Source organism: Callorhinus ursinus, unplaced genomic scaffold, assembly GCF_003265705.2.
Source record: "Callorhinus ursinus isolate GAN/ISIS: 27379988/994484 unplaced genomic scaffold, GSC_fseal_2.0 scaffold42, whole genome shotgun sequence".
Lineage (NCBI taxonomy): Eukaryota > Metazoa > Chordata > Mammalia > Carnivora > Otariidae > Callorhinus > Callorhinus ursinus.
The window spans coordinates 3,178,279-3,189,840 of record NW_027397104.1 but is presented as its reverse complement, the minus strand read 5'-3'; the positions used below and the strand labels follow the sequence as shown (position 1 = coordinate 3,189,840).

At 46.1% G+C, this 11,562-nt stretch overlaps 2 protein-coding genes across 7 annotated transcripts in view; one reads left to right on the top strand and one right to left on the bottom strand.

Moving 5' to 3' along the window:
• The window catches only part of NFX1 (nuclear transcription factor, X-box binding 1), a 74,205-nt gene extending 67,704 nt beyond the window's left edge, over positions 1-6,501 (top strand). For 2 of the 4 annotated variants that reach the window (XM_025852842.2, XM_025852843.2), the window contains exons 20-24: positions 1,318-1,416; positions 1,956-2,022; positions 3,174-3,319; positions 4,059-4,163; positions 5,360-6,501. In XM_025852842.2, coding sequence (XP_025708627.1) covers positions 1,318-1,416; positions 1,956-2,022; positions 3,174-3,319; positions 4,059-4,163; positions 5,360-5,432 — 490 coding nt within the window. In that variant the 3' untranslated portion in view covers positions 5,433-6,501. Of the gene's footprint in view, positions 1-1,317; positions 1,417-1,955; positions 2,060-3,173; positions 3,320-4,058; positions 4,164-5,359 lie in introns of those variants that run through there. The other 2 variants (XM_025852845.2, XM_025852846.2) reach the window with 1 other exon arrangement.
• Positions 1-11,562, bottom strand: part of AQP7 (aquaporin 7) — a 32,594-nt gene that overhangs the window by 931 nt on the left and 20,101 nt on the right. The window contains exon 8 of one of the 3 annotated variants that reach the window (XM_073881459.1): positions 8,708-8,844. The exons of 1 other annotated variant lie outside the window; for it this stretch is intronic. In XM_073881459.1, coding sequence (XP_073737560.1) covers positions 8,757-8,844 — 88 coding nt within the window. In that variant the 3' untranslated portion in view covers positions 8,708-8,756. Of the gene's footprint in view, positions 1-8,707; positions 8,845-10,058; positions 10,199-11,562 lie in introns of those variants that run through there. One more of the 3 variants, XM_073881460.1, reaches the window with a different exon arrangement.

Sequence of the window (11,562 nt, the reverse complement as noted above, 5' to 3'; positions counted from 1 at the left end):
TGAGAGAGAGAGCACATGAGATGGGGGAGGGTCAGAAGGAGAAGCAGATTCCCCACTGAGCAGGGAGCCCGATGCGGGACTCGATCCAGGGACTCCAGGATCATGACCTGAGCCGAAGGCAGTTGCTCAACCAACTGAGCCACTCAGGCGCCCAGAAACTAGGGAATGTTTAAATAAATTCTGGTATATACATAATTAGAAGATTATGTAGCTATTAAAACAGTAAATGTGTGGGGTGCCTAGGTGGCTCAGTCATTAAGCGTCTGCCTTCAGCTCAGGTCGTAGTCCCAGGGTCCTGGGATCAAGCCCCACATCGAGCCCTCTGCTTGGCAGGAAGCCTGCTTCTCCCTCTCCCACTCCCCCTGCTTGTGTTCCCTCTCTCACTGTGTCTCTCTCTCAAATAAATAAAATCTTTAAAAGAAAACAGTAAATGTGAAAAACTAATAGTAATATGAGAAATGCCAATTGTATAATAGGTGAAAAAAGTGCCAAGTTGGGGTTTTTCAGTTTTGTTTTTTTTTCTTTAAGTTTTTTTTTTTTTAAGATTTATTTATTTGAGAGAGCGAGAAAGAGAGCACAAGCAGAGGCAGAGGGAGAAGCAGGCTCCCCACCGAGCAAGGAGCCCGATATGAGACTTGATCCCAGGACCCTGGGATCACAACTCAAGCTGAAGGCAGATGCTCAATTGGCTGAGCCACCCAGGCGCCCTAAGATTTTATTTTTAAGTAATCTCTGCACCCATCATGGGGCTCGAACTTATAACCTGGAGATCACAAGTCACAGGCTTCACTGATTGAGCCAGCCAGGTGCCCCAGATGCCAAGTTTTATATACCCGAATTGCAATGACTTAAAGGGAAAAAAATCTGAAAGGAAGAGTAATAAAATATAGTGCTTAGGTTGTTAATGGAATTCTTCCCTTTATTTTCCAGATTTTCTGTAAGGTGATTCTAATTTTAATGTTTATGTGTCTACTTTATGTATTTGATGTTTAGGTAAAACCTCGGAGACTGCCATCCCCCACTGACCACTCCCAGTGCTCTCATTCCCTGCCCCCCTTCTCTTTGCCAGATAACCCAAGCTGCCAGTGTCAGCCCATTTGGTTCACTCAGACCCACATAGATTTGTCTTGTTTATTTTATTCTAGGAAAACAAACTCATATCTTGTCCCAAGTTGTTGTTATTCCTTCCTTAATAATTGGGGGTTTGCCAAAATGGCATCATTAATGTATAAAGAACTTAGGACATGGTGGGTACTCTGTGTTACTATAAGAAGTTTTCCTCTCCTTTCCTTTTATTTACTTCTCTCTTATTTTCAGGCGGTTAGCAGAGGCATTTCATATTAGTGAGGATTCCGATCCTTTCAATGTACGTTCTTCAGGGTCAAAATTCAGTGACAGTTTAAAAGACGATGCCAGGTATGTATGTAACTTGTTACCAGCTTTCTTAATTTTGGCTTACAAGAGTGTTTGGTCTTTTAAGTTGTAGTAATTAATATGTACTCCTCTGATTGAACCAGTTAAAGTTTATAAGAGATTATATGATGCTTAATAAAAATCCTTTCTTGGTTTCTCACAATTGTCCCCTTGAAGAATCGAGCATGGGGTGTGGGTATGTGGACCCTGTAGTAGAAGTTTGGGGCTTGGACTAGCCTGACCTGAGAGATCTCTGGCTGCCAACATGGACCCTCACTTGGGCAGTAACAGCTGTTATTTTCCTCCTGTCTACTGACCCTCAAGACAGCTCTTTCTCCTTCCCATCATCTCCTTTCTCATACTTGTTTTCTTTTTCTCTTCCTTTGTTATTCACAGTCTACTGTTATCTGGCAATTCCTGATCTTTGCCATTTTTCCACCCACATTGTTCATTGTCTGCAGGTTAGGGCAGAGAGCGTGGGTGGAAGGGATTCTCAAAGAGCAGGAACAGATGAAATTAACTGTGGTGATTTCTCATTTCAGGAAGGATATAAAGTTTGTCAGTGACATTGAAAAAGAAATGGAAGCCCTTGTGGAGGCCGTGAATAAGGTTGAAGTCAAAACATCCAACTGGACATGTCTCTAAGGCCAGCTTGATAAAAAAAAAAAAAAAAAAAAAATCAAGTCCCAGAAACACCATCAGTGTAGAGTAGTTTTAGGAAAATGTCACAACTTCTTGACGATCCTTATCTTTCCCAAAAGTCCAGCCATTATAACATCCATGGAAGCCTTGTCCTGGTTCAGCAAAGATATGCTCCATCAAATTCAGCGTAAATAAAAAATCTTAGCTCAGTGGCTAAGATTGGGTGAAGAAGCTCTGGACAGCCAGAGGCATTCGGTAGTGACAGCTGAATGACTGTCGGGTACTTAGGAAAACATAATCTCTGGGGGGGCTGTTGTATGATAGGGCACACTGGTTCTTTATTACCCCCCAGCAGGGTAGACACCCTTGGGTAAGGATCAAAAGTTGAATGACTAGAACCCTTGTCCTGGAGATAGCTTTAAGGGAAAAAGTCTTTAATTTAGTCAGAAGCAGCCAACCTCAGGGTGGCTCCCTCTTTATTCCCTGGGGACCGTGAATGAGGATGAGATGCCTGTATTAGTTCCATATCTAATGAAGGTGGATTTCCTTCCCACCATCTCCCTTAGCCCCTGCTCTTCCTCCCTTCCTTCTTCTGTTCCCACTTCCCAGGATACTAACATGAAGGAGAAAATGGGATCATTGTTCCTCCCTAACTAGGAAACCTGTGCAAATGTATTTCCCTGCTAGTGTGTCTGTACCTACACACTCATGATTTTTAGTGTAGAATATATTTTTATAAGAAATGAGACTGTCTTATGTCTTCAATTTATTTAGTCATTTCTTGGGTATATCACTTAGTCCCCAGTTACCAGCCCAGTCCCCAGTTACCAGCCCGTTAGGAGGAACCATTATACTGTCCACCTAGTTTCTTTTCACTTACTCTTGATCCCTAACCCTGGCCAGCTGCTACTGTTGTGGCTCAAAGAATAGATGAAGGAAGTGCCTCAGACCTCATCCTCCCAAACCCCTTGGCTTGCCTAGCAGCCAGCAAAATACTGTATGGTGTGGGCCTCTAAAACTCAGCCACCTCTTTGTTGACCCAGCTGTTTTGGACCTTTGTAAGTATATTCTGTTTGCAGGGTGATTTTATCAATCAGTCATCTTTTCCCTCAATACAGGGAAAGAACAGTAAGAAGAGCCACTGTTTCCCTCCAATGAACAGAGACCACCGCCGGATCATCCACGACCTAGCCCAAGTGTATGGCCTGGAGAGCGTGAGCTATGACAGTGAACCAAAGCGCAATGTCGTGGTCACTGCAGTCAGGTGGGTTGATCTTGCCATCACAGGAGGAACTGCTCGTTGCAGCAAGCTGAACCTTGGAAGCAGGCTCTACCAACATTTGCTTGCCTTACTTCCTCTCCTAGAAGAATAGATAGAAAATCTGCTTCTGGGCTAGCCTTTCTGACATGATCAGAAGGTCTGATCTAAAGCTCTGAACCAGAGAGCAAAGCCCATGCTTCAGTCCCCAGGACAAACATGCTTAAAGGTACGCAAGGCTCTTGTCTGCCCCGATTCATGAGCAACACTGGAGGCAGCATTTCCTCAGGCCCCGGGAACAGACCCTGAGGGCCTGGCTTCAGTGCCTGCCCATCCCATCTGTCTGTCCCTTTTTCCCTTGTCCTCTGGCATGATGAAAGCAAAAAATGCTAGACTCTGATTCAGGGCATCCCCCGTAAACAGTGTTTGCCAGTAGAAGAAACAGGCTGCAGTGTGAGCTGGGAAGTGACAGGGAGGATCTAGGATCACTGTCAGAACCTGACAGAGTAGATCCTTACCAATGAAGAAAACTTGAGCATGGGATGAGAGGGAGCAGGTAACAGGCCCAGGCAGAGGTGAGTGGAAGGACGAGGGTTAAATGAAGGTGACCATGCCTGAGAGGGGATGGGTCACATCAGAGCACTCAGCAGCAGTGCAGTGAAAGTCATGACTGGATTTCCAGCGGTCTGCCTGTCTCCACAAACAGTTCTCTCTTTTCAATACTTTGTGTTCTGACTTTTATCAGAGGGAAGTCCATTTGTCCTCCTAGCACGCTGACATGTGTCCTTGAAAGGGAAATGCAGTCACGGCCTCCACCACCAATTCCTCATCACAGACATCAGACAGACAAGTAAGGATCCTTCAGCTGCTTTCCAAAGGCCCTGTCTATTCAGAGAAGCCAGCAGGGGCTGAACTGTCCGGGACTCTACCAGCCATTGGCAACTTCTCAGGCCTGGCCTTGGGGTGCTTTGTTCAGATTAGTAAGGTTTGACTGGGATGTCAGACATTTGTTCCTGCCAGAGGGGTCCCAAGTTTGATGTTTGTAATGCCCACTTCCCCTCTGGGGAAAAGTCACTGGACATAACTTCCATGGTATAGGTGGTGACACTGGGAAGTATATTCAGTCTCACACCAGAGGATTTAGGAACATCACATGGTTGACAAAGTTATTCTGGAGGTGAAAGTCAGCTAGTGGGCGGGGTTGCAGTGAAGATAGAGACTTTTGTGTTTTGACCTGTCTACTTCTCTATGGTTTGAATAATTTTTATAACAAAAACATACTTTTATGATTTAAAGAGAAAAGAAAACCACATTGGCAAGCAGCAAGTCTTAGGAGCAGGGAAGGAGCACCATCCCTTTTTACCTTATTGTAACTGAGGCAGCATTGCTGCAAGTTGCTCTGAAACCCAGCAGGGTCCCTAATGCTGTCCTGGCCTTCCACACAGCCCTACCAGAACCTCTTATACAGAACCTCTGGGAGGGTGGGAAGGGCAGTTTACAGGGTCACCATGATGGCCTTAGCAAGCAGTGTTCCCGAAGACTAGACAGGACAGCTAGGTATTGCCCATTGGGCATAACCTTGGCAAGGATTGTCTAGATTAGTGTAGTTCCTCAGGACCAGCCCTGCTTATCCCTGGAGAGCAGACGGCCTGGATTCTAGTCAGCCCAGCTCCATATCCATGTGGGCAGTGGTTTGGGAAATGTGAAGGTATTCCACATGTTATTCCACAGCTGTGTCCAGTACTACCTCAACGTAATCATGTGGGATCTTTGGCCTGTTTATGCCATGCTATCTTTTTTTCCCTTTGTTTGCTTTATTTTTGTATAAAACTTTATTGTGGAAAACTTTTAGAGTAGAGACAGTATGTTAATACAGTGAATCCTTGTGTGCCCATCACCAAATTTTAACAGTTCCCAGCTCATGTGGGCCCTCCTATCTTATCAAAGCTTTGCAAATGGCAAATCGGCTGATCCTTAGCTTTTTGAAGACTTCAGTCTGTTTCCCCCAAACAAGAAAAGATTGATCATTCTTTGTTTGCTTTTCAGGAATCCTGCAAGCAGTAATTTACAGAAAATAGCCAAGGAACCAGTAATTGACTACTTTGATGTCCAGGACTGAGAAGATCAAGATGCACTTAGATAAAAGAATGATTAGGTGTGATGGAGACTTGTTTGCCAGCAGATAAATCATGCTTGTTCCCAACTGCCTGGTGGACTCACACACAGGTCTCACATACTGTCTTGTACTGATACGTCCAAAGCATGAGTGTGTCAGAAGTCCCCTTGTCCCCTCTTCTGTCTGTATAAAGTGTTTCAGTACAGCCAGATCTCTGACTAGATGGTCACTAGTGATTTAGTCATGTATTTGCAGAGGCTCCACCATCACTGATTGCTCAGAGAGCCAGGGGAGCATTGGGTTTGATTTGAACAAACCAGAATTTTAGCCTGAAAGTGGCACTTAGTCAAAGCCTCAGTTGTCCCAATTATCCATCCTCCTCTTAAAAATGCCTGCAACATTAGCTGCACCTCATTTTTTGGATTAATCCAAACTGATCACAATCTTTGGAAAGACACAAGTGAACTCCTCAGTCCAAAATACCAAACACATCCAGAATCACACGTGCTGTGTTAAACCTAGCTATCTTATCTGAGTCTTTTGCCAAAAACTCTCATAGGTCTGTCTGGCTGAATTTATCTTAGGGGTTCTTAATGCCATCAGTTCTAGACCTAGGAAAGGGGTCAGGGTGCTTTACAGAATTCCATTTTCTAGAGTTCAGGGATGTGGCTCATACCACATCATCGGGCCTGTCCTGTGGCAGTTTAGTTATATATGCTATGATGGTAGAGGACATAGAGCAAGCTCCTCCTCCTGCCAGGTTCACACTGTGGGCTCTGTGTACTGACCAGTGTAGCCCTAACTCCTCTTTGGTTGAGAAAGAGTCTCAGGTGGATTTACCTTTCCTGTGTTGCTTTCTCCCAGGCCTGGAGCAGCTATATTGGCTCTCCTTGTCTCTGAGCTCTGGACTTCTGTTTAAATATTCATGGAAGTATGTGGCCAGTCCAGGGCTTATCCCAGCAGCCCTCTGGAGGCATTCTTGAGTCTTTGTTAAGGCAGGTGCATTGACAGTTAACATTAGTTTGGCTCTCTGCCATGGCACCCTTCCAGCTTGGAGGCCAGACTTGCAACAACTTCTTTGTCCAGAGCAAGCCCAAGCCCCAGAGCAACAGATTTCAGAAGTGACGTCCCAAAACTTGCACTTAGTTTTCATAGGAAAAGCAGGACCACCCTTTGGTCCTGACCCAGACAATCTGCCTTGAGAGGCAGCAGGTACAGGAGCAAGAAGAAGCAACTGGAGGGAGGAGATGGAAAACTATAAAACCTCCTCTCTCTGGATTCATTTAGCACAGGATCAGGGGCCCCAAACACAGCAGGAAGCCCACGAGCATCTGTTATATCTTTGAAGCAGTGCTTCAATGGATGACCTCATGGAGAACATCTCAGAATTCAGGAGGCAGGAGACCTGATTCTAGATGCCAGCTGTGCCCCGTAACTCGCCACTTGGAGGAATAGAGGTATCACCTGCCTTAGCCAGGGTCATTGTAAGGATTAAATGAGATCAGATACATGTAGGTGCCTGATCTATCATGAATGCTGAAAGTTTATATAAATGATACTTGGGGGTGCCTGACTGGCTCAGCTGGTAGAGCATCTGACTCTAATCTTGGGGTCATGAGTTCAACCCCCATGTTGGGTGTAGAGTTTACTTAAAAAAAAAATGAGGGGTACCTGGGTAGCTCAGTCCACTAAGCTTCTGGCTTTTGATTTCAGCCCAGGTCATGATCTCAGGGTTATGAGATCAAGCTCTGCACTGGGTGTGGAGGCTGCTTAAGATTCTGTCTGTCTGTGCTCGCTTCTGCAGCACATATACTAAGATTCTGTCTGTCCTCCCTCTGCCCCTCCCCCACCCACCTCTCTCTGCCTCCCTCTCTCTCTAAAAAAAAAAAAAAAGATAGTATCTGGAAAATATATAAGCATCTTCTTCCTCCATACTATTAACCAAGTAAAAGTATAGAATGCTAAACAGACCTCTTCTGGAGAATGCTTATGTGCCCACCACATGCAGCCTTGTGCGAGGGCTGTGGCCTGTTCTTTCACAGTTAGTAATCCAGCAGAGGACACATACTTGAACAAATATTTATAATGGAATTGATCGTCTACAAATAAGTCATCAGTCTGTTATTAAAAGCTGAGTAGAGTCATAAGAGGAGTTTCCTGTGACATGGTAGGAGTGGGTTAGCTCTCATGGTTGGGAGAAGGGAAATGGGAGGAAACATTTGGGCTGAGTCTTAAGATGGTAGTCTGCCATTAGAAGAAGAGAAGCATGCCAAGGAAAGGTAAATAGTATAAGACAAGCCCAGGGATGTGGTTTGTGGTGGGGCTGAAGAACAGTTATTTGTTCCGAGTGGGCAGACAACTAGAAGGACAGGTGATGAGGCTGGAGAGGTAGGAACGGGTCAGCTGTGGAGAACCACAAGGAGCCACTGGAGGGTCCTAAGCAGAGAATGGCATGACTGGATTTTTGATCCAGAGTGGGAGTCAGCAAATGTTTTCTGTAAAGGTCCAAATAAGAAATATTTTAGGCTTTGTGAGTCTTAAGAGTTTCTGTTGCAGCTACCCAACTCTGCCATTGTGATGTGAAAGTGGCCACAGACAATACATAAGCAAATGAGCATGACTCTGTCCCAGCAATACCTTATTTTATAGACACTGAAATTAGAATCTCATACAATTTTTCATGTCACAATATCCTTTTTTCCCAGCTATTTAAAAATATAAGAACCATTTTTAGCTCATGGGTTGTACAAAAACGGGCAGCAGGCTGGGTTTGGCCAAGGACCTTAGTTTCCCCACCCAGTTCTAGAGCAGTGTCTCCAGCAGAGTGTAAAGAAGGGATTGGAGGATTAACTTTGAGGCAAGAGACCCAGCAAAGAGCTATAGGGAGTGATCCAAGTGAAAGATGAGGATGGTGGAGGTTAGTGCTGCAAAGGGAAGAGATTCAGGAGATTGGATAGGATGCTTGGTGTCATTGGGGAGCTAACACCCCTCGGATCACTAAAGGGGCCCTAGGCCCCCTCAGCAAGGGGAAGCTACTTTCTCATGGGTTTGGCAGATTCTCCACCAAGCAGTGGCCTTGGGCAAGAATTTATGTGTGGGCTAAAGGGAGCCATTCGTGGAGGAATCCTGTGGGCAACACGACCCCACATTACTGCTCCCTGAGAATCAGGTGATAGCATCCCTTCCCCTTCCAGGCCCACCCTCTCCTTCAGCAAGAGGTTCTTTATGGGGCCAGAGCTTTTCAGAGACCCAAGTTCTTATCTCTGGAATTCCGTCTGGCTTGTCCAGCAGGGCTGGCTCCTTTCAACAGTGGTGCCAGTCTGAGGTTCAGGAGGAGGTTGTTGTATTCAGGCTTGGAGATGAAAGCAGCCCTCCTGATTGCAGGGGTCTGTGTGAAGCAGCTCTGGATCCTGTCCTGGACAGGCCAGAGAGCAGACCACAGGAGGGGAAGAAAAAATGTCAGTCTTGTAGGAGAGGTTCAAAGTCTCAAACAGTGGGTCCTGTGATTTAGGTTTGGGGGAGGGGATCCTTCCATCATGGTGTCAGCCTTCTTGCTTCATGCCTGAAAGCCTGGAGACCTTGTTCTCTAAGGAGAACCTGCTAGTGTGCCTTCTCTTCTAAAATTGGGGTGTGAATGCCTGGTCACCTTCACAGACCTGCCTTCCTCATCAGTCCTCTCATATGCCCAGCCATACCCATTGTGAAATTTCTTCTTCCCAAGCTCCCTACACGACCTCAGCACAGATACCCCAGGTGATCTCTTATGGCTTTTTAGAGCCCACAAATCCCCAAAGATCTCTAAGCTAGCCCAACCCCTCAGTCTACAAAGGCCTAGCCCAGAAGGGACAAGGCTCCGTGGGGCCACTGTCAGTGAGAGCCAGGCCAAGACTAAAATCCAGGTCTTGGGTTTCCCAGCCTAGAACTGCCTCTAGGTCAGGAGGTGTCTGAGTCCTCAAGGAAAGGGCAACTGTCTTCCCCAAACAGAATTCCCTTGGAGCCCTTCCCAGTGGCCCAGGCCACCTCAGCCTCAGGCTTTATGTGGTTACTCTTCATAAGGCATAGCCTCCTGGGAGACCTGACTGCATATAACCCAGCCAAACTGCTAGGATGCCTGATTGGCTGCCTCAACTCACTCTGCGAACCCTGGGCAGTTTGCTTCCAGTGTCTGGGCATTGGTTTCCCCATCTCTCAGGTCAGTAATAGTTCCTGCCGTGTGCTATCCCAAGCCATTGGAAGGGCAGTGGGTAGACAGGATCTGAGAGGCTGGGAGACTCTCCCAGTGTCATATGGCATCTTAGTACTGTGAAGCTGCTCTGGCAAGGGCTGGGGCTTTCAGTCACCCAAAATTTGCCAAGAATCTCTTCTAATAGTAGGTAACAGCTTTTGAGCACTTAATATGCATCAAGCACTGTGCTCATTTCTTCTTCTCAAAGACCCTTAAAGTATATATTTTTATTTTTTAAAAAGACTTTGTCAGAGCACAAGCAGGGGGAGTGGCAGGCAGAGGGAGAAGCAGCCTCCTCGCTGAGCAAGGAGCCCATTGCAGGACACGATGCCAGGACCCTGGGATCATGACCTGAGCCGAAGGCAGACGCTTAAACGACTGAGCCACCCAGGCATCCCTATATATATTTTTTTTAAATCCACTTATTTATTTTAGAAAGTGTGCATGCAAGTGGGGGGAAAGGGAGAGAGAGAATCTCAAGCAGACTCCCCACTGAGCATGGAGCCCAACACAGAGCTTGATCCCACAACACCGACATCATGACCTAAGCCAAAACCAAAAGTTAGATGCTCAACCAATGGCATCACCCAGGTGCCCCTGAAGTATATATTACTATCTCCATTTTACCAATGGGTAAAGGTTGGAGTTAGGTCCCTTGCCCAAGATCACTCAATGAATAATTGGGGATCTGAAATTTCTGTAAGGCCGGATTCCAAAACCTGTGTCCTCCACTACACACACAGTTTACCTGGGAGTCGCTGGGACTGCAATATCTGGCAGGTCAGTACAGGTGGGATTGAAGTTTATACTGTGTCCTAATGTAGGGAACACCAGCAACCCCCAGAAAACGGGACTTTTCCTAGAATGGCCGCTAGGGGACAGTATGTATTCCCCAAACCGGGAGCCTGGGGAGGGGTAGGGTAGCACTTCCACTTTGCCTCAAAAAAAGCTCTTACCTAAAGTTTTTTAGTAGAGTTTATAACCAGTATCTTTAAAAATTATTACCTCTCCATTTTTTTAAAATACTGTTTTCTCTTTGTTGACATAAACAGTGTAAGCACAGGGGGAAGAACAGATATCTGAAGGAAGAATATCCCAGGCAGAGGGAACAGCCATTGCAAAGGCTCAATGGTGGAAACGTCCCATGTACCTTGAAGGAACAGCAAAGCCATCCAGCTGTAGGGGAATGAATACGTAGAAAGAAGGAGGGGCCTGGAGGCCATTGGAAGGCTTAGGGCAGAGGAGTAAAGGATATGATTTGGCTTATTTTTTGAAAGGAACATTCCAGCTGATGTATTTTTTTTTTAAAGATTTTATTTATTTATTTGAGAGAGAGAGAAAGAGATAGAGAGCACGAGAGGGAAGAGGGTCAGAGGGAGAAGCAGACTCCCCGCTGAGCAGGGAGCCCGATGTGGGACTCGATCCCGGGACTCCAGGATCATGACCTGAGCCGAAGGCAGTCACCCAACCAACTGAGCCACCCAGGCGCCCCCAGCTGATGTATTGAGACTAGGCTATAGGGGTGACTCAGAGCAAAAAGGCTGGAAGATGATCTGAAGACCACTTCTGTAATCCAAGAGAGGTGACAGTGGCTCAAACCTGGGTGATGGTGGCGGGGTGATAAGAAGTGGTTGGTTTCTAGATAATTTTGCAGGTAACACCTATAGGGTTTGCTAACAGCTGGGATGTGGGTGGGGTGTGAGAGAATGGAGTCAGGGACGACTTCAAAGATTTTGGCTTGAGCAATGGGAAGACTGAATTTGCCATTTACTGAGATAGGAAAGAGCGTGGGAGGAGCAGGTTTAAGGGATGAAAATCTGTCCAGTGGGTGGTTGTACATGGGAATCTAAAGTCTGGAAACAGGATTGGACAGGAGATCTAATTTGGGGAGCTGTTGGCATATAATGG